The 27933-nt window shown below is 44.1% G+C and overlaps 1 protein-coding gene and 1 pseudogene across 3 annotated transcripts; one reads left to right on the top strand and one right to left on the bottom strand.

Annotated features, from left to right (window-relative positions):
* Positions 1–3786: 3786 nt before the first annotated feature.
* Positions 3787–12489, top strand: LOC109736113 (serine decarboxylase 1-like; annotated as a pseudogene).
* Positions 12490–16872: 4383 nt separating this feature from the next.
* LOC109736118 (uncharacterized) lies at positions 16873–19650 on the bottom strand. Of its 3 annotated transcripts, none has more exons than XM_040386012.3 (2): positions 18281–19650; positions 16873–17240 (listed from the first exon to the last, which is right to left on the bottom strand). In XM_040386012.3, the coding sequence occupies exon 1, from the start codon at positions 19524–19526 to the stop codon at positions 18327–18329; it is 1200 nt and encodes a 399-aa protein (XP_040241946.1). In that variant the 5' UTR covers positions 19527–19650; the 3' UTR covers positions 16873–17240; positions 18281–18326. The 3 variants fall into 3 exon arrangements, with proteins under 3 accessions (XP_040241946.1, XP_073367433.1, XP_073367434.1); XM_073511332.1 differs by having other exon boundaries at positions 18319–19650; XM_073511333.1 differs by having other exon boundaries at positions 18323–19650.
* Positions 19651–27933: the final 8283 nt, after the last annotated feature.

The following is a 27933-nucleotide window of genomic DNA, read 5'->3' as shown; positions in this document are numbered from 1 at the left end:
TTCCCGTGGGTGATCTCGTTATTTACACGTACGTGCCAGCATCTCCAAAGCACCATCAGCAGCTGGAGGCGGTCTGCCTCGTTTAGATCAGCAACAAGGTCCAGGAGCCACTCCGTTCCGGTATTGCGCACCGCATGGACATCGGGAATGCGCCACACTTGCACTATAGGATCTCTGGCATAAAATAACTTAAACCTTTTGTCCAGATCAGCATAAAAATGATTGATCTGGCTTTCATAATTTGGATCTCAATGCCTATTGCTATCCATTTTATTTATTTGTGTTCTCTGGGATGGTGACAAGTTTTTAGTTGATTAATAAATTGTTTGAATTGTTGCTTTCTACTGTGCATGGTTTGAAATTGTTTTAACTTAATGGGATCTCCATTGCCATGCGCCATGGTAATAACCAGGCTTGAGCACGTAAAAGTGCTCTCCATTGACAACACACTTAGCATAAAAATAGCTTAAACCCCTCTCACACGTTGATCATTGGTTCCCTCCCACAACCTGGTGTAGAAAAGTGAGCTGAAGCATGCAGAAGACGTGAGAACCATGTCCAATAGGTGCTTGGCCATCACCAGGATTTTTCATTGACCTCTCTATCCTCATGATGCGATATCTAATCGATATCGACATTTTGTATACTCTAATAGAAAGGTCAAATGTATGTACATGTAATAAAAATTATTCTCTCCTTCACCAAATAAAAGATTATAGTTTCTGCATGCCAAGTTAATTATGTCTCAGTCCAAATAAATAAATAATGTCTTGGTCCCGTATTTCTGGATCTCACATGATCGTTCAGCCCATCTCGCTATACACGGTTTTGAAAGTAGTACGGCCTACTATATGTCGCCATACAAATAACTCATGGAAGTTCAAAGTCAAGTCTTTCAAACATCCACCAGACATATTTGTGAGATTTTTATTCATATGGTACCATCTTAACTTTCGGAACGTCCCACTAAACACACATAAAGCCAACATAGAAATAACTCAAACTACACGTAAACGTTGATCTGTGGTTTCCTCCTACATCGTGCTGAGCCGTGGCATGAGGAAGTGTAAGAACCTTGTCATATGCTTGTCCAACAGCTAGGATATTTGTCTGCCTCTCTATCCCCACGACGCGATATCTAACCGATGTTGACACGTCTATTATATATATAAATGAAATGAAAGTATATTTTTCTTCTCCGATGAAAATCCTTTCTTCCTGCCAAGTTAATGATGTCTCGATCTAAGTAAGTTAATATTATCTCTGCCCCAGATTTCTGGATTTCGCGTGATCGGTACGATCATCTCACTATACACATTTTCGAAAAGTAGTACAGCCTACTACATATGGCTGTACAAATAACTAATATTGAAGTTTCAAAGTCTGATTCTGGACAAATCATTCACTGATCTCGACATATCGAGTCATATTAGGACATGCCGTTGCTGTCTTAATTAGGCTTCTTCTTCTTCAGATACTGCTTAAATTAATGTGGTAAGACTACGTACTAATGCAGTACTAGAGTATACTTAATCAGAAGAAGGATCCCTTGTGAATCGTGCTTGTTTGCTTTGATTGTATACTTTTCTTCTCAGATTCTTCCCGCATTGCCTCATATAATTGTTGAGGGTTCAAATGCACAATGGTTTCCTTTTGCAGCATACGTATAGAACAGAAACAAAGAAACATTCTCAAACCACAATTAGTTAAAGGAGATCTGAGACATGAATAATGATTAATTATGTCTACTTTAGAACTCTCATCAAGATATCAATAATTGGAAAATATCAAGATATGTTGATCTTACATGTTTTATATAGCAATAATTGGAATAAAATATCAAGATATCGAATTTGTATGTGTAACTAGACACATCAGAAAGATTACCGATATATCAGAGCTTGCCTAGCAGTCAACTTGTCGATCAGAGTGTGTTCGCTGGATCAATGATCACATTCGGTCCATCCTGTCATGTGGTCTAACTCACATACGTACGGCCTAGCTACGCGGTGCAAATAGGTGAGGTGCCCGTACAGCCTAGCTACATGATGCAAATAGGTGGCCGATACCATCCAGCCTTTATTAGTTCAATCAAATGAACTAATATTTTTTTCTCAAAAAATGAACTAATAGATTTATAAGCATGATATGCTTTTGGAGTATATCTCATGGGATAGTACGAGTGAAATAGCATTGCGGAACGGGCGAGTTGGTTGGCAACTCGACACCTATGGTAGACAGTCTAGGCGATGTGCTCTTGATCGCTAGAGCTTCTATCTTCTCATATTGCTTGTCCCTCATGAGGAGCTATATTCTCTTTTATAAACCCACGGTGTGGCAGTAGTCTTCTCACCTTTGAGTAGGTGTCCTCTCCGTGTACAGGTGGGATTCCGGACCATGTGCGAGAGTAGAAATCGTGACTCCTTGCCAAGTACTCCCTCCGTCCCGTAATATAAGAGTGTTTTTTACACTAGTGTAGTGTAAAAAACGCTCTTATATTATGGGACGGAGGGAGTAACATGCAATGGTCTATTTTTAGGAACCCATGTGCATATACTACCTAGCTAGGTCACGAAGCTCTGGCTTGTATACAGCTTAGCCAGTACGGCTTGTATGCAGTATACATAGTACAGTGATATGGTTGTATAATTGTCCCGAAGTCAAGCCCCCCATGGGTGTGCGTAATGAAGCGAACAAGTCGAGTAGACAAAAGCACTCGAAGCTTCCTTGCAAAAGTACTCCTATGGCACCTGATGGTTTTTTGTGTGCACATTGGATGAATCCACTGATCACTTTGATTCTCAACCAGTGGCCAAGGGGTTCAAGCAATAACATGTTACTCCCTCCATTCCATAATATAAGAGCGTTTTTGACACTAGAGTATGAGTTATGAGGATGCACTTAGTCCAGTGATCAAGTCGGCGACAATTTGACTAGCTTTATCTATTTCCATCTCAGAAATAGATTATATGATAGTTCGTCATGTACAACGTGTTTCTTCATGATGGCCTGGAAGAGGAGACGTATATGAGGCAGCCACCTGTATATCAAGACAAAAGTAAACCATATGAGGCATCTCGTGTCTTTATGGTCCCAAGCAAGCCCCAAGGGTGTGGTATTCTTGTCTCGGTAATAAACTTCAAGCCATTGGGTTCTGTCACTCAAGAGAAGATATATCCCTCTATTCTTCCGTAGAGGAGGGAGCATTAATTTTTTACTCGTATAAGTTAAAGAAACTGTTGTAGTGAGCTCCTATGACAATGCAACTTATGTGAAACTATGTGTGGATTTCCCAACCTTCTTCACTACACCAACTCATGCCATCTCTGACAGTACATGTACTATCAGCATTGACGCAACTTTATCAAGCATGATTTCACCAGACATATCTGGATGCTTTCTTTGTGCCCTTCAGTGTGCTGGATCGGACGGTAGGTCTTTAGTATGTGTATTTCTAGTTATTTATTCATGAACGGACCAAACTAGAACACGACATGACTTTTATCTCTTCAAACTGAGTGTTTGTTAGGTAAAAAAAAAACTCTATGTTATTGGTCCACCATAAGTTTGAGTAGGGGTGTTAGACATATATGTATAGCCGTGCACTTTTGCCAATTGTACAAGAGCTTTTCTTCCACCATAAGTTTGAGTAGGGGTGTTAGACATATATGTATAGCCGTGCATTTTTGCCAATTGTACAAGAGCTTTTCTTTTTTACTTGTGGGGTGTGTAAGTGTTTTTCTACATATTTCCCTCAGCTGTATATTTATATATAGTGGTCTTTGGCCCATGAAAATATAAGTGGCATATCCTAAGGAATCAAATCTTTTATCTATTCGTACACGCCCCCTGCTTGCCCTCATATATAGTTTCTGAATTGATGTACGTTTCCCATCAGGGTATCTCTCTCTTCTTCTTCACCTATAAATACCACGCCCTCTACGATCCTTCTCCCACCCACCTCTCTCTCTGATAATTTTAAGGCGGTGATCTGAAGATGGCAGAGAAGAGTGATGTCTTCGTAGGAGGAGAGATGGTACTGGTAGAGGTGACGCCGGCGGAGGATCACCACGGCCACCAGCACAACCTTGGTATCATTGTCGTCGGTGTTGGCCCGTCAACGGTTACTGATGATCGCCTCAAGGTGGTGGGAGAAACGGGCAAGCAGGAGCGGCTGCTGGTGGAGCGCTTCGCGGTGGTCGAACATGGCGGCGCTCCTCGCCGGCTTCGCCCACCACCTCGAGGAGAGGACCGACCACCACCTGGGTACACCTTAGTCCACACGTGTTTCACGTTTGCAGCACCACACCATATTCATACTATTATATTACATACGTTCCATTTTATCATCTACCCCTACCTTCCACTTTGGTAGTCGCAACTTCAAAATGAGTACAATTTTCTAATGTGCTAGTGATTTGGCAATGGCAGGGTACCCGTTTAACCTGGACTTCGACTTTGGTGCCCTCAACCAATTCCAGAGCTTCTTCATCAACAACGTGGGTGACCCTTTCATCGAAAGCAACTACGGCGTGCACTCGAGGCAGTTCGAGGTGGCCGTGCTCGACTAGTTCGCCGCCTCTGGGACCTCCAGCAGGACGAGTACTGGGGATACGTCACCACCTGCGGCACTGAAGGGAACCTACACGGCCTACTAGTTGGGTCAGTATATCTATTTCTGTGCAGCGGCTTGTTAATTTGCAACGCATGAATTTCATGTTTATTTTGGATTCATTTCCGCAAGAATCTGTACATATGTAGTTATTTACCTCGATTTTAAACATGAAACTAACATTCGCAGGAGGGAGCTTTTTCGTGATGTGATTGTTAGGAATGGGCAACTAACTTTACTGAGGGCCAAAGGCCAATACATATACATGTGTGATAAAGTGCAGGAAACCCCTTATACAATGGGGATAAACCAGAAAGAGACTATACACATCTAACACCCTCCCTCAAACTCATGATGGATCAACAACACTGAGTTTGGAGAGGAAAAAGGCATGTTGCGCCCGAGTCTGTGCCTTCGTGAAGAAGTCAGCCAACTGTAACTCAGAGGGCACATAGTGAAGAGCAAGAGTCTGATCCTGCACAACAGCACGCACGAAGTGGGCATCCACACTGATTTGCTTAGTGAGCTCATGCTTCACCGGGTCACGCGCAATACTGATAGCACCAGTACTGTCTGACAGTAAGGGAGTCGAGGTAGCAGCAGACACACCAAAATCCTCAAGTAACCACCGTAACCAGATCACCTCAGCCGTCAGCATAGCCATGGCTCGCAACTCAGCCTCTGTACTCGAGGGAGAAACTGCAGTCTGTTTCTTTGTCTTCCAAGCAATAAGAGAGCCACCAAGAAAGACACAATAAGCAGACAGCGAGCGTCGATCAGAGGGATCACTAGCCCAGGTAGCATCAGAGTAAGCCTGGAGCTCAAGAGAACTGGAGCGGGGAAAGAAAAGGCGCTGAGAGATCGTGCCACGAAGATATCGTAGAACACGGAGGAGGTGACTATAGTGGACAGAGGTGGGGGCTGAAACAAACTGACTCAGGATGTGAACAGGATAGGAGATGTCAGGACGCGTAACAGCAAGATAGACAAGGCTACCAACGAGGTGACGATAGCGAGTGGGATTAGGAAGAGGGTCACCATCAGAGGCACGAAGCTGAACATTGAGCTCCATAGGAGTCACAGCGGTGCGGTCATCACTGAGAGCAGTTCGAGCGAGAAGATCCTGAATATATTTCTCTTGAGAGATGTAGAAACCATCAGAGGTCGAGGAGATCTCAATCCCAAGAAAATAGCGAAGAGGACCCATATCAGTCATGAGGAACTGGTAGTGAAGGAGGGCCTTAACAAAGGCAATGTAGTCAGAGTCATCACCAGTGATGATCATGTCATCAACATAAAGAAGGAGAAGAGTCCGACCACGAGGAGATGTGTGAACAAACAACATGGGATCATGATCACTGGGCAAGAAACCAGCGGCAGGCACCACAGAGGCAAAGCGCTCAAACCAGGCGCGAGGGGCCTGTTTAAGACCATAGAGGGAGCGGCGAAGTCGACAGACCATACCGTCAGGAGCATAGTACCCCAGTGGTGGCTGCATGTAAACCTCCTCACGCAACTCTCCATTAAGAAAAGCGTTTTGAACATCAAGTTGAGAGATAGACCAATGACGAACAGAAGCAACAACAAGAAGAGTGCGAATAGTGGTCATATGGGCCACAGGAGCGAATGTCTCATCATAATTGCGTCCCTGCTCCTGCTGAAAACCACGTGCCACAAGGCGCGCTTTGTAGAGCTCAAGAGAACCATCAGAGCGAGTCTTAATCTTGTAGACCCACTTGCAGGTGATGGGACGGACACCGGAAGGGAGGGAAACCAGATCCCATGTGCCAGAGCGCTCAAGGGCAGCAAGCTCTTCGGCCATCGCAAGCTGCCATTCAGGCTGAGTCATGGCAGTCCGATAGGAAGTGGACTCAGCAATAACAGAGAGACCGTACCGATCAGGAGAGTAGCGATCAGGCGGGGGGCGAGGCCGAGCACGGAGGTTATGAACCGGGGGAGGCGTGAAAGGAGGTGAACCAGAGGTGGAAGGCGCATCAGGGGAAACATCCTCAGAACGAGGGCGACGAGTATAGTGAAGAGGAAATGGTGAGAGAGGACGACGGACTGGAGATGATGGTGGAGAGTTGGAGGAGGAGGATGGGGAAGATGGTGTCGGTGGTGAAGGGGAAGGAAGAAGAGGTGCAGGCAGAGGAGGAAAAACATGAGGAGGCACATAGCAGGGTGTATCAGGGAGAAGAAGAGAAGAAAGATCGTCCACAGAGAAGCTCGAGGTAGAAGGACGTGGGTAGTAAGAGCGAGACTCGTCAAAGGTCACATCACCCGAGATGCGCAGACGACGACCAACAGGATCCCAGCAGCGATAGCCCTTGTGCTCATCGCTGTAGCCAAGAAAAACACACTCAACCGACTGAGCAGTCAGTTTGGTGCGTTCTCGCGGGGCAAGAAGGACATAGCACACACATCCAAACATACGAAGAGCTGAGTAGTCAAGAGAGCGACCAGTGAGACACTCCATAGGAATACCACCCTGCAGAGCAGTCGATGGTTGTATGTTGATGAGATAGGTGGAAGCAGAAACAGCCTCAGCCCAAAAATGGGGTGGGAGAGAGGCGGCAATCATCAGAGCATGAGCCGTCTCAAGTAGATGACGATGCTTACGTTCGGCAACGCCATTCTGAGCATGTGCACCAGGACATGAGAACTGGGCAAGAGTACCCTGTTCCGCAAGAAAACCACGCAACAGCTGGGAGATAAACTCACCAGCGGAGTCAGCACGAAAAGTACGAATGGGCGTGGAAAACTGGGTGTGAACCATGGCAGCAAAACGTTCGTATATAGAGAGAACCTCGCTACGAGATTTCAAAAGTAGAGCTAAGTGTAGCGAGAGAAATCATCAATAAACAAGATATAGTAGCGGTGACCACCTTTCGAATCAAAGGGAGCAGGACCCCATACATCAGAATGAACTAAGTCAAAAGGACGCTGAGATAACGACTCACTGGTAGAATAAGGTAACTGGGTCTGTTTGCCAAGTCTGCAGCCAGTACAAGGTAAAGAAACATCTCCAGATACAGACCCTAAGAGGCCCTGACTACTACAAAAACAGCTATAACCAATATAGACACTAATGGTGCACTGTACATGTGGTGCGCCATTATTAAATACTAATGGCGCACCATGTGTTGGTGCGCCATTAGTGTGTAAATACTAATGGCGCACCACATCCACGGTGCGCCATTAGTAAAAAAAAATTTAATTTTTTCAAAACTACTAATGGCGCACCGTGGGATGGTTCACCATTACTAGTTCAACTAGTAATGGCGCACCACTCCGCCATTAGTAATTATGTTTCAAAAAAAAATTCAAATTTTTTTATTTTTATTTTCTAAACTACTAATGGCGCACCGTGGGATGGTAATGGCGCACCACTCCCACGGTGCGCCATTACTAGTTGAACTAGTAATGGCGCACCACTCACACGGTGCGCCATTAGTAATTTTGTTACAAATTTTGTTTCAATTTTTTTTTTGAAAAACTACTAATGGCGCATGGCGCACCACCCCCACGGTGCGCCATTAGTAACTTGGCCCATTCCACCGAATGCACCCCCCCCCCCCCGCGTGGACCGCCTTTTCAGTTTTTAAAAAAATAAAAAAAAATGATGGAAATGTCAAACAAATAAAATAAAATAAGTTTCCCATGTGATATGTGGTCTAGTTGTTGGAAAAATTTACAAATATGAATTTCGACTTTATTTGCAAAATCTCTCTGGAATTTGTAAAATGGGCATAACTTTTGCATACGAACTCGGATTAAAAAGTTTTATATATGAAGAATCATCTACTCGAAAAGTTACATAAGAATTTAACTGGGGGAACCCCGTTAAACATTTTCAAAATCCTCAAAAACCTAACAGCAAAAAAGATACGGGGCTTTCAAGATCTAGAGGCAAAAAAATTCAAAAAATTTCAAACTTACTAGTGGCGCACCGTTTGCTAGGTGCGCCACTAGTAACAGAAAAAAAATATTGGTTTTGATTTTTTTTTTCAAAAAATGATTCGTAATATGACAGGGAAGTTTGAAATATTTTTCAAAATTTCATCATACTCATGAATATGAACAAAGTCCTAGACATCAACAAGGTTTAATAGGATTGATATGATAAATATATCAACAAGTGGCTGTTAAGTGAGGTGGTGTTGGGGTTGGATAGAACTGTAAAGTTAAGCGTGCTCGGGCTGGAGTAGTGTGAGGATGGGTGACCTTTCGGGAAGTTTGACCACTTAGTGCGATTTGACTTGAGATTAAGCCATAGTGACCCGATATTAAGAAAAAAATTTGAAATTTTTTTGAAAAAAATATTTGAAAAAATTGTTACTAATGGCGCACTTCTATGTGGTGCGCCATTACTAAGTCAGATAGTAATGGCGCACCGTGGCCTATACTAATGGCGCACCAGTGGTGCGCCATTAGTAAAAAATACTAGTGGCGTGGTACTAGTGGCGCACCAGTAGTGCGCCATTAGTAGGAAAAACTGGTGCGCCACTAGTAGGCCTTTTCCTAGTAGTGTGACGAACTAAAGAAGACAAGCGAGAGCCACATAGGTGACCAAGGCGATGATGCCACTGCTGGAAGGACGCAGACGAAGAGGCAGCAAGAGCATGGGAGCTGGCTGAAGTGGTGGCAGCGGAAGGAACACAAAGCCAGTCAACCTCCCAAAGGCCCTCTGACTCACGGCGCCGGGGGCCAGCACCAATCAAAGCCTTGGTGCGACGATCCTGAATGGAGCAAGAGTCCGTATCAAGAATGACACGACAACCAGAATCAGTAAGTTGGGCAGCGGAAAAAAGATTCATGGTGAGGCGAGGAACATGTGAAACACTAGGAACAGAAAAGATGGAGTGGAAAGAAGACCACGGCTAGCAACAGGAAGAGGTGTGCCATCAGCGGTAAGAACATTAACAGGCGAATCAAGAGGTCGGAGAGAAGACAGCACAGAAGAATTAGAAGACATATGAAAAGAGGCGCCAGAATCCAGAACCCACGAAGATGTACCTGAGTGTGTAGATGCCTGCGGTGGGGGAGCAGTGGCTGCAGTCACAGCAGCAGCGGAACCGGTCGACGAAGAGCCTGAGGAAGCTAAGAGACGCTTGAGCCTCATAATGTCCTGGTCAGTGAGTGACGGGGTCGAGGAGGATCCAGGAGTCCCACTGGAAGAGGAGCGCCTCTGGTCTCGCTTCTTCTCACGGCAATCAGACTCTGGGTGACCTGGCCGAGAGCAGTAGCCACAAAAGGTGTCACGGCGCGACCGGCCCCTCTCAGCATAAGAAGGACGACCCACCCCCCTGAAGGAGTAGGCAGGAGCGGTGGAGCAGTGAGGCGAGTAGGTGGCAGAGGAGCTCGAGTGGCCAACACTGATGGAACCACAAGTAACCCAGCAGAGCGTAGGCGGGTCTCTTCAGCACGAAGCTCAGCAAGTACCTCCGAGATAGGAACACGACCACGAGCGAGCAGGTGAGCACGGCGAGGCTCGAACTCAGAGCGAAGACGAGATAAGAACTCGTGAACCCGCTGAAACTCCAAATCGGACCGTGTAGTCTGACAGCAACGGCAAGTTCCACAAACAACGGTCCGAAGAGAGTCAAGCTGACGCCAGATGGCAGAGCACTGTGAATAGAACTCATCAACAGAGGAATCACCTTGGTGGAGTGCATGCTCCTGACGCACCACAGATAGGTAGAGAGCATCACTAGAGGGCTGATAGCGCTGACAGAGATAAGACCACATCGCTGCAACTGTGCCAAGTCCCATGAACTCCGAGGCAAACTGAGGAAGGACACTCGCAGTAAGAACAGCAGCAGCACGAGCATCATCATTGCACCACTGAGTGTAAGCAGACAGATCATCACGATAGGCAGAAAGGGCATCCGAATAGGCTGACATCTGCTGATCATAGGCATCAACTGCAGTATCATCGAGAGCCTTGGCGGCATCGCGATCAGCCTGAGAAGCATCAGCAGCAAGAACCGGCGGTGCTGGCGGGGTAGGAGCCACTGGAGCAACAGGGCAAGGCGGACAGGGGACCTCGCCAGAGAGAACACCCCACAGAAGGAGACCGCGCATGTGGATACGCATAAACCCCGCAAACTCGGCATAGTTGGTGCCATCGAAGATCACCGAGCACCGAGGAACGGCGACATAGCCCGAAGAAGACATGAGGAGCTCCTTTTTTTTGTGGTCAACTGCTACAGTAGACTGCTGCAGGGGACCCCGATCCAGATCAGGATCGGGCTCGCGCTGGCTCAATCCAGCCCCGATGGAGGAAGCAGGGGGAAGGGCGAGCGTGGGAGTGGTCGGCCCTGGGCAGCACCGGCTGCAGTAGGAGGCGGCCAGGGGCGGCAGGGCGCGGGGAGGTCGCGGCCGGGCGCAGGGAGGTGGCTGCCGGCCGCGGCCGAGCACGGGGCGGCGCGAGGCGGCAACGGCAGGCCGCGGCCGCGCTCGGGGCGGCGCGGTACAGCGACGGCAGGCCGCGGCCGAGCTCGGGGCAGCGCAGGCCGGGGCGAGACGGCGTGGCGGCGGGGAAGGAGAGAGCCGGGGGCGAGGGAGGAGGTGGCCGGCGTCGGCGACGAGGTAGAGGGAGGCCGGCGACGGGGGAGCTAGGCACGGAGCTGCGAGCGTGCGGGAGCGGGAGAGGAACCTAAGCATCTGATACCATGTTAAGAATGGGCAACTAACTTTACTGAGGGCCAAAGGCCAATACATATACATGTGTGGTAAAGTGCAGGAAACCCCTTATATAATGGGGATAAACCAGAAAGAGACTATACACATCTAACAGGGATTATATACGCGTCTCGCGAGTCGCACTACTCCATCTTCAAGGCGGCTAGGATGTACGGAGTCGAGTGCGTCACGATTGATACTTTTGTTTCCGGAGAGATGAACTGGACAGATTTTAAGTCCAAGCTGCTGAAGAACAGCGGGAGGCCTGCGATTGTCAATGTCAATATAGGTTACCATCTTGCTTCTACATTTTCATTCAAATGGTTAACAATGGCTTTGCTTAAGTGTCTCTCTTCATGGTTCACGTTGACACACTTTTGTTTCTTGCAGGGACGACCGTGAAGGGAGCCATCGATGATCTTGACAGGATCATAAGAACACTTGAAAAATGTGGGTTCCGAGATCGATTCTACATCCATTGCGATGGAGCTCTGGCTGGCCTTATGATGCCATTTATCAAACAAGTGGGTCGTGTTGACTTTTATGCAGTATGGGATATGTAATAAAGTTTAATTTTTGGATAAATCTGGAAAATGACCTAACTAACTTACTTTTATTTATTTTCCTCTAGGCACAACCTATCGGAAGCGTGAGCATATCGGGCCACAAGTTCATGGGATGTTCAGTGTGGTGTGGTAATAACTAGGCTCGAGTATGTAAATGTGCTCTCCACTGACATTGAGTACATATCATCTAGAGACGCAACAATCATGGGGAGCCGCAACGGGCATGCACCCTTGTTTTTGTGGTACAACCTGAACAAGAAGGGTTACAGAGGCATCCGCAAATAAGTCGAGAAGTGCATGACAAATGCTCATCGCCTTGTGAGCCGTCTTAGGGAGAAGGGGGTGAGTGCATCCCTAACCAATCTAAGCAACACGATGGTGTTCGAGAGGCCGCGGAATGAGGCACTCGTCCACAAATGGCAGCTCGCCTGTGAGGGGAGCATTACACACGTCGTAGTAATGCCAAGTGTGAGTGTGGAGAAGCTCGACGTCTTTGCCGAAGAGCTTGCTATCATAAGAAGGATATGGCATGAAGGCGGAGGGTTTAGCATGTCGTGTGTTGCAAAGGACATCGGGGAAGAAAATTGCCTCTGTGGCGTGCATGCCAAGACGTCAAAAGCTGCATAAGATCGTTGGAGGATTGGAGATTGATGTTTTATAAAACTTGAATTTTTCAAGGGCACACATGATTTATCTGGTTTTCATAATTTGGACAACAATGTTTGTTGTTATCCTTTTTACTTTTGTTGTGTTGTCTATGATAGTGACATGTGTTTTGTTGTACATTGATTAATTGATTGATTTGGTGTTTTCTGTTGTGTATGGTCTGAAATTATTTTATTTGCATCATGCTTCCCCCAAAGGAACCACAACCACACGAGGCAGTAAGTTTTTGGGCTCCAAATGCAAAGGTTTGCAGCTAGAACCAAGTTTCTCTCGGTTAAGAAACCAAGATTATTAATCACTTTTTTTTTCTGTAGTTCAATGATTAGCCCCGCAACACAATTAAGAACTTCCTGGAGTCTGTAATTGTACAATCTTATCAAGTTGTGGCCATTTGAAGCAGCTCTTGTCAAGTGTAGAAATTTGGCCATTTCACTTGTACAATTAGGCCACAAGAGCTTCTGAATTTCAATGATAAGTGGCTTGTTGTCTCTTAAGAAATCTGAAGAAAAGTGTTTAACACAAGAGCTGCTTCTCTGCAACTTTTTGATTCATTCTTTGCATAAACTGTAACTTATCTCTGCTCATGTTTATGCAATCGGAGGATGAATGAAAGATGTTACTGAAAAGTTGTTGCTGTTTGTTAACTATCAGAAAAACTACTACTTATATCAGTAGTAAAACTGCTACTGTTTGTTAACTGTTGTCGTTTGTTAAGTGAAAAAGTGTTGTTTATCACTTGCATTCAGTATGTATACAATGCTGCTGTTCGTATTGTTAACTGACTGAAAAAAATGCTCCAAATTTGATACGTGAGGTCCACTTCAAATTTCAACTCATTTGGATATCTGAGGAACTCTCGGCAAAAAAGACAAATCGGGTCAAAACAGTGCGTGAACAGTAAACTTTTTTACAGACACCGATTTTGTCTTTTTTGCAGAGAGCTGCTCAAATGTCCAAATGAGTTGAAATTTACAGCGAACCTCACGCATCAAATTATCTATCACCCAAAAAAACTTTGGAATTTTTTGAAATTTTCTAGTATTTGTTTTGATCTTTTTCGTCAGCGCGGGTGCAGCTGAGCCCGGGAGCAGAAACGCCGCACTCATTTGTATCGAAAATATAAATCGTGCCCAGGCTCATCTGCTCCCGGTTAGAAAAAAAATTCAAAACAAATACTAGAAAAATTCAAAAAAATCCAAAAAAAAATTTGTGGTAGATAATTTGACACGTGAGGTCCGCTCCAAATTTCAACTCATGTGGATATCTGAGGAACTCTCGGCAAAAAAGACAAATCAGGTCAAAACAGTGCGTGAACAGTAAACTTTTTTACAGACCCCGATTTTGTCTTTTTTGCAGAGAGCTGCTCAAATGTCCAAATGAGTTGAAATTTGCAGCGAACCTCACGCATCAAATTATCTACCATCCAAAAAAAATTAGAATTTTTTAAATTTTTCTATTATTTGTTTTGATCTTTTTTGTCAGCGCGGGTGCAGCTGAGCCCAGGAGCAGAAACGCCGCACTCATTTGTATCAAAAATATAAATGGGTGCCCAGGCTCATCTGCTCCCGGTTAGAAAAAAATTCAAAACAAATACTAGAAAAATTCAAAAAAATCCAATTTTTTTTTTGTGTGGTAGATAATTTGACACGTGAGGTCCGCTCCAAATTTCAACTCATTTGGATATCTGAGAAACTCTCGGCAAAAAAGACAAATCAGGTCAAAACAGTGCGTGAACAGTAAACTTTTTTACAGACCCCGATTTTGTCTTTTTTGCAGAGAGCTGCTCAAATGTCCAAATGAGTTGAAATTTGCAGCGAACCTCACGCATCAAATTATCTACCATCCAAAAAAATTGGAATTTTTTAAAATTTTCTAGTATTTGTTTTGATCTTTTTTGTCAGCGCGGGTGCAGCTGAGCCCGGGAGCAGAAACGCCGCACTCATTTGTATCGAAAATATAAATGGGTGCCCAGGCTCATATGCTCCCGGTTAGAAAAAAATTCAAAACAAATACTAGAAAAATTCAAAAAAATCCAAATTTTTTTTGTGTGGTAGATAATTTGACACGTGAGGTCCGCTCCAAATTTCAACTCATTTGGATATCTGAGAAACTCTCGGCAAAAAAGACAAATCAGGTCAAAACAGTGCGTGAACAGTAAACTTTTTTACAGACCCCGATTTTGTCTTTTTTGCAGAGAGCTGCTCAAATGTCCAAATGAGTTGAAATTTACAGCGAACCTCACGCATCAAATTATCTACCATCCAAAAAAATTAGAATTTTTTAAAATTTTCTAGTATTTGTTTTGATCTTTTTTGTCAGCACGGGTGCAGCTGAGCCCGGGAGCAGAAACGCCGCACTCATTTGTATCGAAAATATAAATGGGTGCCCAGGCTCATCTGCTCCCGGTTAGAAAAAAATTCAAAACAAATACTAGAAAAATTCAAAAAAATCCAAATTTTTTTTGTGTGGTAGATAATTTGACACGTGAGGTCCGCTCCAAATTTCAACTCATTTGGATATCTGAGAAACTCTCGGCAAAAAAGACAAATCAGGTCAAAACAGTGCGTGAACAGTAAACTTTTTTACAGACCCCGATTTTGTCTTTTTTGCAGAGAGCTGCTCAAATGTCCAAATGAGTTGAAATTTGCAGCGAACCTCACGCATCAAATTATCTACCATCCAAAAAAATTGGAATTTTTTAAAATTTTCTAGTATTTGTTTTGATCTTTTTTGTCAGCACGGGTGCAGCTGAGCCCGGGAGCAAAAACGCCGCACTCATTTGTATCGAAAATATAAATGGGTGCCCAGGCTCATCTGCTCCCGGTTAGAAAAAAAATTCAAAACAAATACTAGAAAAATTCAAAAAAATCCAAATTTTTTTTGTGTGGTAGATAATTTGACACGTGAGGTCCGCTCCAAATTTCAACTCATTTGGATATCTGAGAAACTCTCGGCAAAAAAGACAAATCAGGTCAAAACAGTGCGTGAACAGTAAACTTTTTTACAGACCCCGATTTTGTCTTTTTTGCAGAGAGCTGCTCAAATGTCCAAATGAGTTGAAATTTGCAGCGAACCTCACGCATCAAATTATCTACCATCCAAAAAAAATTGGAATTTTTTAAAATTTTCTAGTATTTGTTTTGATCTTTTTTGTCAGCGCGGGTGCAGCTGAGCCCGGGAGCAGAAACGCCGCACTCATTTGTATCGAAAATATAAATGGGTGCCCAGGCTCATCTGCTCCCGGTTAGAAAAAAATTCAAAACAAATACTAGAAAAATTCAAAAAAATCCAATTTTTTTTTTGTGTGGTAGATAATTTGACACGTGAGGTCCGCTCCAAATTTCAACTCATTTGGATATCTGAGAAACTCTCGGCAAAAAAGACAAATTGAGTCAAAACAGTGCGTGAATAGTAAACTTTTTTACAGACCCTGATTTTGTCTTTTTTGCAGAGAGCTGCTCAAATGTCCAAATGAGTTGAAATTTGCAGCGAACCTCACGCATAAAATTATCTACCACCCAAAATAATTTGGAATTTTTTGAAATTTTCTAGTATTTGTTTTGATTTTTTTCGTCAGCACGGGTGCAGCTGAAACGCCGCACTCTATTTGTATTCTCTAATGACTGAAAACAGGCTGAAACACTGAACTTTGTTTCGGTTGTACTGGGCTGGATGCCTTGTTCATAGAGTGTGGGAGGCTTTTGCTTTCGATAGATGATGTTCGTTGGATATTGTTTGGACGGCTGATGGATGCCCGCATGTAGCAGCGTGACTTGCTGTGGGCAAGTCACCTGATCTCTGTCCGATCTACATAGGCGGCCCAGCCACCCTAGTCATCCCAAATGGCGGAAAATGACATTGGAGGTTGTATCAAGCTCTGAAGAAAGGAAAAAACTAAGGACCAAAACTCGTTGGACCTGAGACGCCAAATCAACAAAACACGCGAGCTCGTAGGCTCACCACCGGTAGATGCAGCTATAGCTATATCACCATTTGTGGAGCAGGAATCGGATCCACTTTTATTCAAGTTACTGTAGCCACCACTTGTACCACTGAAAAGATCATGCATTGTCACCAAGAGAGAGTCTAGCCTACTAACCAAGCACCACCACCGACAGTTCAAGGCTCAGTGCCAAATGCACTGGAGGTGTTGGGGCACAACTTTGCTCAAAAAGTAGAGCTTTGTTTCCTGACCAAATCAAGGGATTTGGGGCTGATTGCAAAAAATATCTCAACAGAAAATAGATCCATCCATCTCTACCCAGGTCAAAAATACACTCGATATTTCATTTACCTCCCATTAATTAGACAAAAGTAACGCGGATAAAATAACCAGACGTGAAATGGTGCCAAAATGACACATCATACTAGTAGTAATATTTACTTGTGATTCATCGAAACAAAGCATTTCATCCAGTAATATTCTAGACCTCCTTGCCATTGCAGGAGTTCAGTGGATACAAGCAAGCTCAGGTTCTATCTAAGCAGGGCATACCCGTGCTTTTAGACATTAACATTGCAGTAACAAGATGTTCAGGTTTTGAACGGTCAGGACCTAAAAGTTCAAATGCTGCAACTGGGCATCATAGCTTCCGACACGGCAAAGGCATTGAACAAACAAATACATCCGATCCACGCATCACCTTCTCTTCCTGACCACAACATGCTCAGAGGAACCAAATTCTTCTTCCTAGGCCACGTGGCATCAGCGCCTGCGGATAGATGAAACAGCATGAGCTTTCCATATGAACAGGGCACCAATAGGAATATATACAAACCTACCAAGTACCACATAACAAGCATCAAATATATCAATTGCTGCATGTGATGCATCAAGTTGACACTGGGTATTTGCAAGGGGGTGGCTATCTCATTGCCCAGTAACAGTGAATTACATGAAAAGAAAGAACATGCTAATCAGGGAACAAGACTTCAAAATATGTACTTTGCAACCGTCCTGATGAGCACATGGCACCAAGCCACAAGCTGAAAGTTCTATGTGTGCATATGATTAAGCAACCCTAGAGTTCATACGATAAGAATGCAGTACGCTAACCGATTTATTCAAGAAGGAAACAAGGCCATGTGCTCATGGAAGATGCAAGAGCTGGAGAGCTTGATAAAGCAGATGCAGAGGAGATGATACAGCAACATAAGAAACTGAGTAAATACATTCTGACCTGGGAAATAAAAGTAAAAGCTTAGTGGTGTATCCATGTATACAACCTTTTTGCTGTTTTATCTTTTATGTCTTGCTGTCTATAAGGCTATAAGCATAAAGTTACCTATCCATATCAGCTGGGAGTAATAATACAATAATTTCCTTATCCTTCATGTTTAGCCCATCGGCAGCAGAGAATCGACAAACAACCCAAAATCAACAGTTCTACTAAATTCATATGTGGAGCTACTAGACCTGCTATCTATGTTCTATACAAGTGATTTATGGAGTAATCTGTAGTGCATTGTAATCACTTAAAAATAAACTGCCAGAACTGCTGTTTGGAGCAGAAATATGGGGCTTTGTAATTTGATGATTTCTACGCATACAGAAGTTACATATAAAAAAAAACTGGAAATAATTAGATATTATTAGCTTTTCCGAGTTTAATGAGCTTCCAATTGCACAGGCAATAGATTATCACCTAAATACCCACAACAATATTTAACAGTATACTGCTGCATCTGCAAAGAGCATTGCTTGCACGAAATAAGCAGAGTGGAAAAGCAAATTATCATCACATATAAATACCTGAATCATATTATTTTGCAAGTAAGCGGATAACATACCCACCACTTCATATAGTTGGTGCACACAATGATGGTGGGAAACCAGCATATAGTTCACCACTATCGGAGCAATCGGAGCCTTCGCCGAAGAAGTCTACCTGCAATGTCTTGATGTCCACTGAAAAATAAACTGGATTCTCTTGTAAAGATGGGGTGTAGTGTGCGTGTATGAGCGCGTATCCCCCGGCTACACCAAACAGAAGAACATCATACTTTGCCGGCAACGGGATGACCTTCTCTGAGCGCCACTGGTTATTTCTCAGAACGAAATACTCGAGCCGGTATGTGCCATCATGGTTGTGCCCGTCATTGATTACAAGGAGCATCCCAAGCATTCCTTGTGCTGCCTCCAGAACAACAAAGTCGTCACACTGACACTGCAGTAGTTCAGGTTGGAGGCTGACAGCAGAGAACTCCATGGAGTGTGTGTCAAGCAGAAGCAAGTCGTTGAGGACAGGCGGATGCCAACAGAAGCGTCGGCCGACGAATTGACGACTTATCAGCCCATCCTTATATGGGTCAAATGTCCCAGGAACACTCCTGCATTGGTCAAATGTAAGAGCATGCCATTGCCCATCCACAGAGGAGAAGACGAGGAGCAGCATATTCCTTCTGCATCGCACCAACCACATGACCCTGAATGATAAAGGGTCCTCATCATCATCACCGGGAGCAAGGAAAGTGTCCAAATCGAGGAGGTCCTCCCGTTCAGGGACCAGTGCCGTCAGGTCGCCGGGCACGGCGGGCAGCAGGATGTAGCGGCGGAACACGGGATCGCACACAGCGAGCTCCCTGACCAAAAGTTGGAGGTGGTCGAAGTCGCACGTCCTCTCCTCTGGGGCGCCGTCGAGGAGGACGCGTCCGTCGAAGAGATCAATCGCGCTCCAGGTACGGCCGGCGGTGGAGGGGAGGAAGGAGGAGCAGGAGAAGTCGAAGCCGGCGAAAGTGCGGGCGGCGGCGGCGGAGGGGTGCGGAGGCTGGGCTGGGAAGAAGGCATTGTCGTCGACTTCGAGCACGCCGATGAGAGGGGGCGGGTGGAGGGTGCGGTAGCGGCGGAGGAAGGCGTGGCCTGTGATGAGACGGCGGAAGGAGGCGCGCGCCAGGGAGGCGCGGGCTAAGTCAGCAGCAGTGGGGAGAAGGAGGAAGATCTCCTCGAGGAGCTCGTCGTGGGTTCGAAGGATCGGCGGCTCCGGCGGTGGCGCCGCCATCGGGATGGCCGGCGGAGGAATTGGGGGATCTACCAAATTGACATCTTTTTCCCCCTTTCTTGATTCACTAACAGGCAAATGGACGACATCTCTTCTTCTACGGCTTGTTCGATGGCCTGCCAAATATTTCCAGTTTCTTTTGGGGCCTGATGAGCAACCTACTGCCAATTTTGAAAAAAAAAATACTCTTACATTTCTTTACAGCTGGAGTACTATTTTCGTCCCCCTAAAATATTTATGTTAGACTAGTCATAATGGGAGTAACTTAGATAATAACATAGCGCATTTCAAGAAATTTTTGTTTATGTGGCATGTAGTTAATGAGGAGAGAGATGTTTAGAGTAACATAATATGTTACTGTAGTATAGCGCTTCCCGGGAAAGGATGAGTCTACAACCTAATAAATGAAGTCATCTATGATACTACTAGTATGTTATTTTGCACTATGAAGATAGTAACTTAGACTAGTGTCATATGCATGACACTAGTATAAGTTACTCCCCACTATGACCAGCCTTAGTCTAACTGTTACTCGTTTCCAAGGGTTAACATTTTGAGTTTACATCTTGGCAAGGAGCATAGCTTTCGTTGTTAATAATACATCTATATCTATATACTTACCTTTTTCTAAAAAAAGGAGGATATACCCAGCCTTTGTATTTGGACGATGCATGCAGCCATTTTATTAATTATTCACAAAGACCATACAAAGTAATACATCAGTAAGACTGAAGCCACCATCTAGACAACACTTGTTGCTACTCCTACCCCTTTGATGAAGGGGTGCCGAATGTCCGAGCCAAATTAAATAGACATCGCACCTAAGTCTAACATCTAAAGTCGGATGCCCCAGCCCAGCCACATACCAGGACTGGGTCACACACCAGACCGACGCACTCTCAGAGGTTGCCGCCGCCATCTTTCACCGGTCCATCTTGAGAGCAGGAACTGACGCATCGACCTTGCCTGGCCTGCCGTCGACGCCACCACGATGCCAGACAACGCCACCATCCTGCACGTATCCATCCACACACGCCCGTCGCTGAACCTCCGCAGCGCCATGCCGCCTGGATCCGCCGCCGGCCTTGCGGTAGATGTAACACCGATCCTCCTCTTGTCCCCTCCAGCCAGCACGTGCTCCAAAATGATGCCCCCATGAGGGACAATGACATCGAAGGTGCCATCATCGTCCGATCCGGTAGACACAGATCTAGGGTTTCCCCCAGAGCATCACGAGTGGGGTGCCACGACCTGCAACAACGATGCCTCGAGAAGGGAACGACGTCACAAACGCCGCCATCGTCCGCCGTGACCGTAGTTGGCGTGATTTTTACCGAAAGTCGCGGCCCCCCCATCTCGCAGCTGATTGGAACCTTACGAAGCCTCGCCGTGAAGACGAAAGCCGCCGTCGGCACACCGATAGGGAGCCTCCAGCCGCCCCTCGCCGGTCCCTCCACGCGCCACCGGTTGGAAACACCCTTGCCGGGGCGGACCTGGACGGGACGCCAGATCCGCGGCTTCCGCTGCCACCCGTCTCCAAGCACAGACTCCACCGAGGGGAAGAGCACCATGCCGGCCATGGATTTGGTCACCGCTGCACAGGCAAGGGGCACCGCCCTACCTGCTGCTCGCGGATCCTACTTTGCTGCATCACCCTTTCCTCTTTAAGGAAAAAAACCAACGCAAGCTCAAGAAGTATCAGGGAGCTCCCCCCCCCCCCCCCCCCCCCCCTAAAAATTCAAAAAAAAGATACATATGGAGAACTATGAAAGTCTACTCCTTTTAATATTAGGTAAATGTATAGAGCCCCTCACCCCCTCGCGGAGGATATATAATATAGCCAAAGAAAGTTATCCTTACAAAATTATATAGTCTGGCTATGCTCCATCTTCATCACACAAAGTATTTCATCATGCACAACCCCAATGACAAGGCAAGCAATTGTTTTATACTTTTAATGTTGACAGATAGTGGCCAAGCATGACAAAGGATATATTATATAGGCTCTGTAGTTTTTGACAACGCACCATATGAAATACCTCAGCAACATATTCAAAGTCAGCTATTGGACGAGATATCTTTCATATTTTCAAAGAATGATCAATAATTGGCTACTTTTAATATAACTCCTCGGTGTGTGCCTATGAATAAAGAGTGTGTTAGTAAATTGTTGGCTGAGAAGATGAGGTATGCCAAGGATATTTTGCTCTCTGTATCTTTGTCTTTGCATGCTAAACTGAACAACGCTCAATGAGCTATATACAATGGAATAATACAAGCTGTTAACAACTAAGCTGAAGGGTGTATTTCGTTTCAGGCAATGGAGATACTGGCAAAACATTTCTGTGGAATACAATTATTAAAACATTGAGATCAGAAGGCCAGATTGTTCTTGTATTACATCTTCTGGAGTTGCATTCCTATTGGTGCCCGTTGGACGAGTAGGTCATGTTAAAGTTCTGGACGAACAGATCATGTTAAAGTTCTAAATGAAATACCCCCTCTGTAAACTAGTAAATTAATATAAGAGCGTTTAGATCACTAAAATACGAAGGGAGTACATGAAAGGTTCCGGTTGCAGCTATATGTGGCCGTGTACAAAGACGTTTGCAATGTAATAAGGGTGCCCGGTGAACATCGAGTATCACTGCCTGTTCCAATTGCAGCTATATGTGATCGTGTACAAAGATATCATCAAAGCACTGTAGTATGAAAGGTTCTGTCCTTTTATTAAAAACTCTTTGTCTATTTTTTGCCATTCTATTCACTGCAGTTTTGTGCACTGCAGTGGTTTTCCTTATTACTCCCTCTGTAAACTAATATAAGAGTGTTTAGATCACTACTTTAGTGTTCTAAATGCTTTTATATTAGTTTACAGAGGGAGTACAATGCAAACGTCGGGCCTTACTGGAGGAAGTTTTCTATGAAGGTTAGTACTTTTTCTTTCTGATCCCGGTTCACGGCTAGACACTTCTTTCCTCCGATTTTTTTCCCCTAACATTTTTCCCTACTTGCTAAAACACTTTTTCAACTAATACATGATGGAATATTGCGTGACAGATGTAGCCTTCAAAACCTGTACTCAAATGGCATCTCTTTGTTGAGAAGGTGTCCCATTTTGTAGAACTTTTGGTTGTACCGAATGATTTCCATGCCGTGGCTACTTCAGTAACATCAGTTTCTGCTGAGATGTCTTAAATATAAAGCTAAGCATCTGTGGTCATCAGGGAACAAATTCGCAATAATGAATAAAATACGCAAGGACACGTACATGAAAACTCCCATACAAAAACACTTCTGCGCCACTCACTTTCAAGCTCAGTGTCTCCTTTTCTCTTATTAAAAATAGAATAACACAACACAGAGGCAAACACGGGCTTCTCCCTGGGCGCGGCGCCTCCGCCCGCTAGTTAATCAATCGTGATCAGCTGGTCTGGGTGTTGGCGTTGTATACTTGTATGTGATGATGGATGTATGGTTAATAGGAAAACGCTGCGTGCATGTGCATTGCATGGCCTCCTCTCGGCATGAAAGGAGGATAAGCGGCCACACGAATAGAGGCTTATTAGGTTAGGGGCGTGTGATAGTTTTTTTCTTCCGTTGCAATGCACGGACAAGTTTGCTAGTATGTCCTAAAAGAAACAACACATGTACTATTTTCACAACAAAAATGTACATATGTCCTATTTTCACACACAAAAAGTAGAATAACATTTGTTTTTCTTTTAAGTTCTCTGAAGGTCTCGGCCTGTAAGTATGGTCTTTGGATGCTTGCCACCCACCATCTCAACAAGTAACAAGAACATATGGTTTCCACGAAGCAAAGCCTTTGGTTGAAAGCTCCAAAACTCCTACTCTGTGTTGTTCATTGTGCTTGGTGTGATGGCTTAGAGTCGATTCATAAACTGATACACGTTTATAAACATATTAGAATTTTGCTTCCCTACGGAATACATTCCACATATTTTTTATCGCTATGTCATGTTGTTATCTCCCTCCCCCAAGGGGCTGCTATGACCCACTCTCGTATCCCCTCTTTTTCCCAAGGGGGGAGCTCGATTGACATCCAAATATCCCTAACCACAATCTCTCATTGGAGCTTGCACAACAACCAAGAGGAAACCATGATAATGATTGATGGTTCGCCTGTTTGGTATGCTTATGCAAAAAATAAACATTGTCCATCCTTCCCATATGGTACCTAACCTTCTTCTTTCACGTCTCTCCATGGAGGGGAACAATTGGTTGTGTGTCTCTGTCAGGGGCTACTACTATTATCGGCTACAGACACACCTGATATTCAACCCCATACTACACATAGCACGCCTATTCCAGCCCCTTCCCCGTTCTCAGCCATTGACATGTGCACCAACACCACGCGGGCAGAGTGCTCGCCTGAACTCCGAAGGAGGCATCGTATTTGCACGTCCGAACAAGTTCGAGCACCCATTTTGTGTTTTTTTTTGTAACTTTAGGCACCAAACTGACTGTGTAGAACAAGTTGAGGCACCCCAGTGTATTTAACTTTTTTTTTCTAAGCATGTTTTAAGCATCTCATATTGTTCATAGCCTCAAGTGCCAATTATAAAGTTGTCGGCCTCAGAAATGATACATGTTCTTTCATGATCTATCATCATCTCTTTACCAGTAGTTACCACCACCGAAGCATGTTGCAGTTGTAATTTCTAAAATTTTAGTTCCATGTATTTACACTTCACAATTTAGGAATGTTGCCTAAAAGGCATTTATCAAGTGGGGAGAAAAGGGAAACAAATGAAAGCAAGACGATCTACTTTTTGTGAAGAACTGAAGCATTATTGTCGACGAGGGAATTTGAATTTGCTTAATTTAGGTACTCATAAAAGTTTTATTTTTCTGCTTTTATGTCTTTGTGTGATAATATGACGACATCTTGGTGCAAGAATATGCGGTTAACAATTAAATTGTACTACTAATACTTTACAAGTGCACCCGCAAAAAAAAATTCCAGTGAAAGTAGGCAGGGCCGTTTTAACTCTATGGATCATATGCTCCCGGAAACAGTAAATTTAAAACAGATATTATTCTTTTTATCAAAATTCTGATTTTTCTGTTTGATGTTTATATTAGTCTAAGAAGTGTGCTTGAAAATTTTCATGCAAAATAGGATATCAGTGATTCATTGGTGAAAAATAAATGAAATGTAACATTTTCAGGTAACATTTGGTGTTTGATTTGTTTTTTTTAAGCCAGATTGGATTTGTTTTTTTAAGTTACTATCTTCTCAATAATACTGTAGGCACGGTAAATAGTGTTCATATAACAAAAGAAAGTCAAATAAGTAGAAACACAACAGAAAAGTGAAGATATAAAGGAAAATAAATAAATAAAGAGAAGGAAAATGAAATACAGAAGATCGAATAGCAAGCACTTAAAGCTGGCAATGAAACAACAAGTCTGGCATTCGGTGGCGCCAGAGCATAATCTGTCAGCAAAAACACGGAATTTGACATGCTCGGTTTTGATTTCTCCGGAAGACTATCGCTGCATTTTTCTTTGCTGCCGTGAATAGGAATTGTTCTAACTGAAGCACTAAAAAAGGATTCAACTTATCCGCTGAGGGAACTGTTGTACGTCCATGCAAGCCTGCGGGCGGCCACAGCCGTCGCCCATCACCAACCAATAAAGAACAAAGAATATGATCCGTGCATGTATATGGAGCAATCAGTACGTTATTTTATTCCCGGTACTTTAACATGCAGTAGGTTTTATTAGGGGAAATTGGCAATAACTCCTAGATGCATATGTCTGGCTCATATAGTCTTTCTAATTGTCTTCTGTTTATTTCCGCCACACTTTACCATGGCCGTCATGCACAAATCCCCGTGAAGGGGCCCAACAGATGTCTGGCTCCAAGCGTAGGTGCCGCTGCACCATGGTTCTGCACGACATTTTCGCTCAGGGCGCCGACGTGCCCATGCTTCTCCCCGCACCCGATGCCGCCACCATGTCCCCGCGCTCGAGGCCGCCGCAGATCGTCAGGCGGACGTACCCGCTTGGTGGCGCGAGCGAGCGTCATGACACCGTAGTGCGCTAGCAGCGAGAATGATTTGGACGCCGACGGAGAAGAGACCGTCGCGTCTCCCGCCTTCACGCCCGAGCTCCTGCGGGGAGAGGAGCTCCCGAGCGACATGCATTCCGCTTGCCCCCCTTGCACGTCGCCATCCCACCACCGTAGGCGAGCTGCCGCACACGTTGCATCTCCGTTGTTTCTCTCACTCCATCCTAATCGCTCAGAAGTAATGGATAAGGTTGGTGGGTGGGTGGGGGGTGATGGGATGGGAAAAGATTGGGAGAAAACATTGGCGGCGAGGCTGTGCTATTCCGAACGGAAGGAAAGCGCTGACCTGGCTAATCACCTATCTTTAAAATTCATGTTCTCCAAATCAATGTACTCCCGCCGCATCGGTGTATAAATCATCTTACGTTGTGCATCGCGACCAAGGTGGAGGGGAAAATGAGAGAACTTAGTGTTTATTTGTTAATTAATACCATTGCATGCAATGAACTGACCATTGCATGTCGTGCTAGGTAGTCTCAAGCCATTAAAAACATACGCGCCCCACGTTTTGTATTGGTTGATTCCTTTATTCATGTCGAGAAACAAGAAACGAGGTGGGAGTTAATGAACCGCGCCTAAATGTTTTGGGAAATGACTTATACACCTAGACAGAGGGAGTACATAGGACGTTCGGACCCAATTCCTTAAAATCTGGCGTTCGGTAAGTATATTTCTGAGACTAAGATGTTCATGACATTTAAAAGATGTTCAGGCATTTCAAAAATTTGTTCGTGGCATTTTTTTTAAAAAAATTATAAAATGAAAGAAAATGTGTGTGTAATTTAGAAAATTTTATTCCTACCATTCAAAAAAATATCCGTGGTATTTACAAAATCTCCAGGGGTTTCAAAACTATTTTTCTAACATTATAAAAATATTATAAAATTTATAAAATAATCACGTAATTTAGGAGAAATGTTCCGTACCATTCATAAAAAACGTTCATGAATTTTCTGAAAAAAATCCTAACACTTAACAAATGTTTTGCCCATTCAAAAAATGTTTATGGCATATATGAAAATATTTCAATGTGTGTTAAAAAAGTCACCATCTATTAAAAAAATTCAACATTTGTTCAAAAATATATAATGTGTACCAGAAAAAAGTTTAACGTGCATTCAAAAAAGTTTAACCTGTACCAAAAAACATTCAATGTGTATCTAAAAAAAATTTAACCTGTATATAAAAATGTTGACGTGTATTTAAATAAAATTCAACATTTATTTTGAAAACAAAAATAACAAAAAACTAAGAAAATTGATAGAAAACCAATTGAAATCTGAAAGAAAACTGGTTAACACCAATAGAGATACACATAGAAAAAAGAAAAGAAACGATAATGAAAATTAAGGGAAAATAAGAAAGGTAAAGGAACGAATGGAAGGTTCTAAAACCCGTCCGTACCGACCTCTAGATGCTTCCAAGACCTCTATACTTGGTAGGTCCACTAAGGCAAGAGCAAAGCCGAGCACTTCAGGCGAGACAGAACTAGGTCTCACACTAAGTGAGACATAGCTCCTGAGGCGTGGAATAGTAACTTAGGGGAGAGGAGAGTAGACATATTGGACCGTATTTACAAAACTTGACTTTGAGCTACCTCGAGCAGAGGGCCTGCCAGAGCAAATACGGTCAAGTTTTGTAAACTTTCATAAGTTTATAGTAAAAAATATTAACACATACAATAACAAATCAATATCATTAGATTTGTTATTGAATGTATTTTCACATCATATAGATTTGTTATTGTAAATATTCATATTGTTTTCTATAAGGGTGTACCTAGAACTCAATCGACTGAGACTTAACGAAGTCTCAATCGAGTGGCATCAGGGTAGTTGTGGTGTTACGAGTGGCACGACAAGATGCTGCAGCCGGCTTCGAAAAATATTGCAAGCGGTGCCGCAAACAACGACATCGGATGCTACAAGCTTTGTGACTAAATGTTGCAACCATCAATGGCGGATGTTGCGACCATTTAGGCGATGAAATAAAATTGACAAGGGAAAATGCTCACCCGCAAAAAAAAAGATAAGGGCAAATGTTGTGTCCGATGAGACGACATGCTACAACCAGCAAGGCGGATGCTGCAACCGTTAATTTGGAAGATATGTTGCAAACGGTGTGACAAAACGATGGGTGGCCCGCTTGATGGTGCTCAGTCCCGCACAAATCTCCATGCAAAGATATAACGACTATGCAGTCGACAGAATTTTAGCAAGCCCGTTTCTATAAACATGTCAAGACTTGATTTCCGTGATTACCTAGACCTGGACATGAAACTGAGAGCCAAAATGGATTTTCATTATT

This window comes from Aegilops tauschii, chromosome 3 (assembly GCF_002575655.3).
Source record: "Aegilops tauschii subsp. strangulata cultivar AL8/78 chromosome 3, Aet v6.0, whole genome shotgun sequence".
NCBI lineage: Eukaryota > Viridiplantae > Streptophyta > Magnoliopsida > Poales > Poaceae > Aegilops > Aegilops tauschii.
This window is presented reverse-complemented; position numbering and strand designations above follow the sequence as displayed.

Bases quoted from the DNA above. Each gene is read 5' to 3' on its own strand.
- LOC109736118 (XM_040386012.3), bottom strand. From the start codon at position 19,526: ATGGCGGCGCCACCGCCGGAGCCGCCGATCCTTCGAACCCACGACGAG.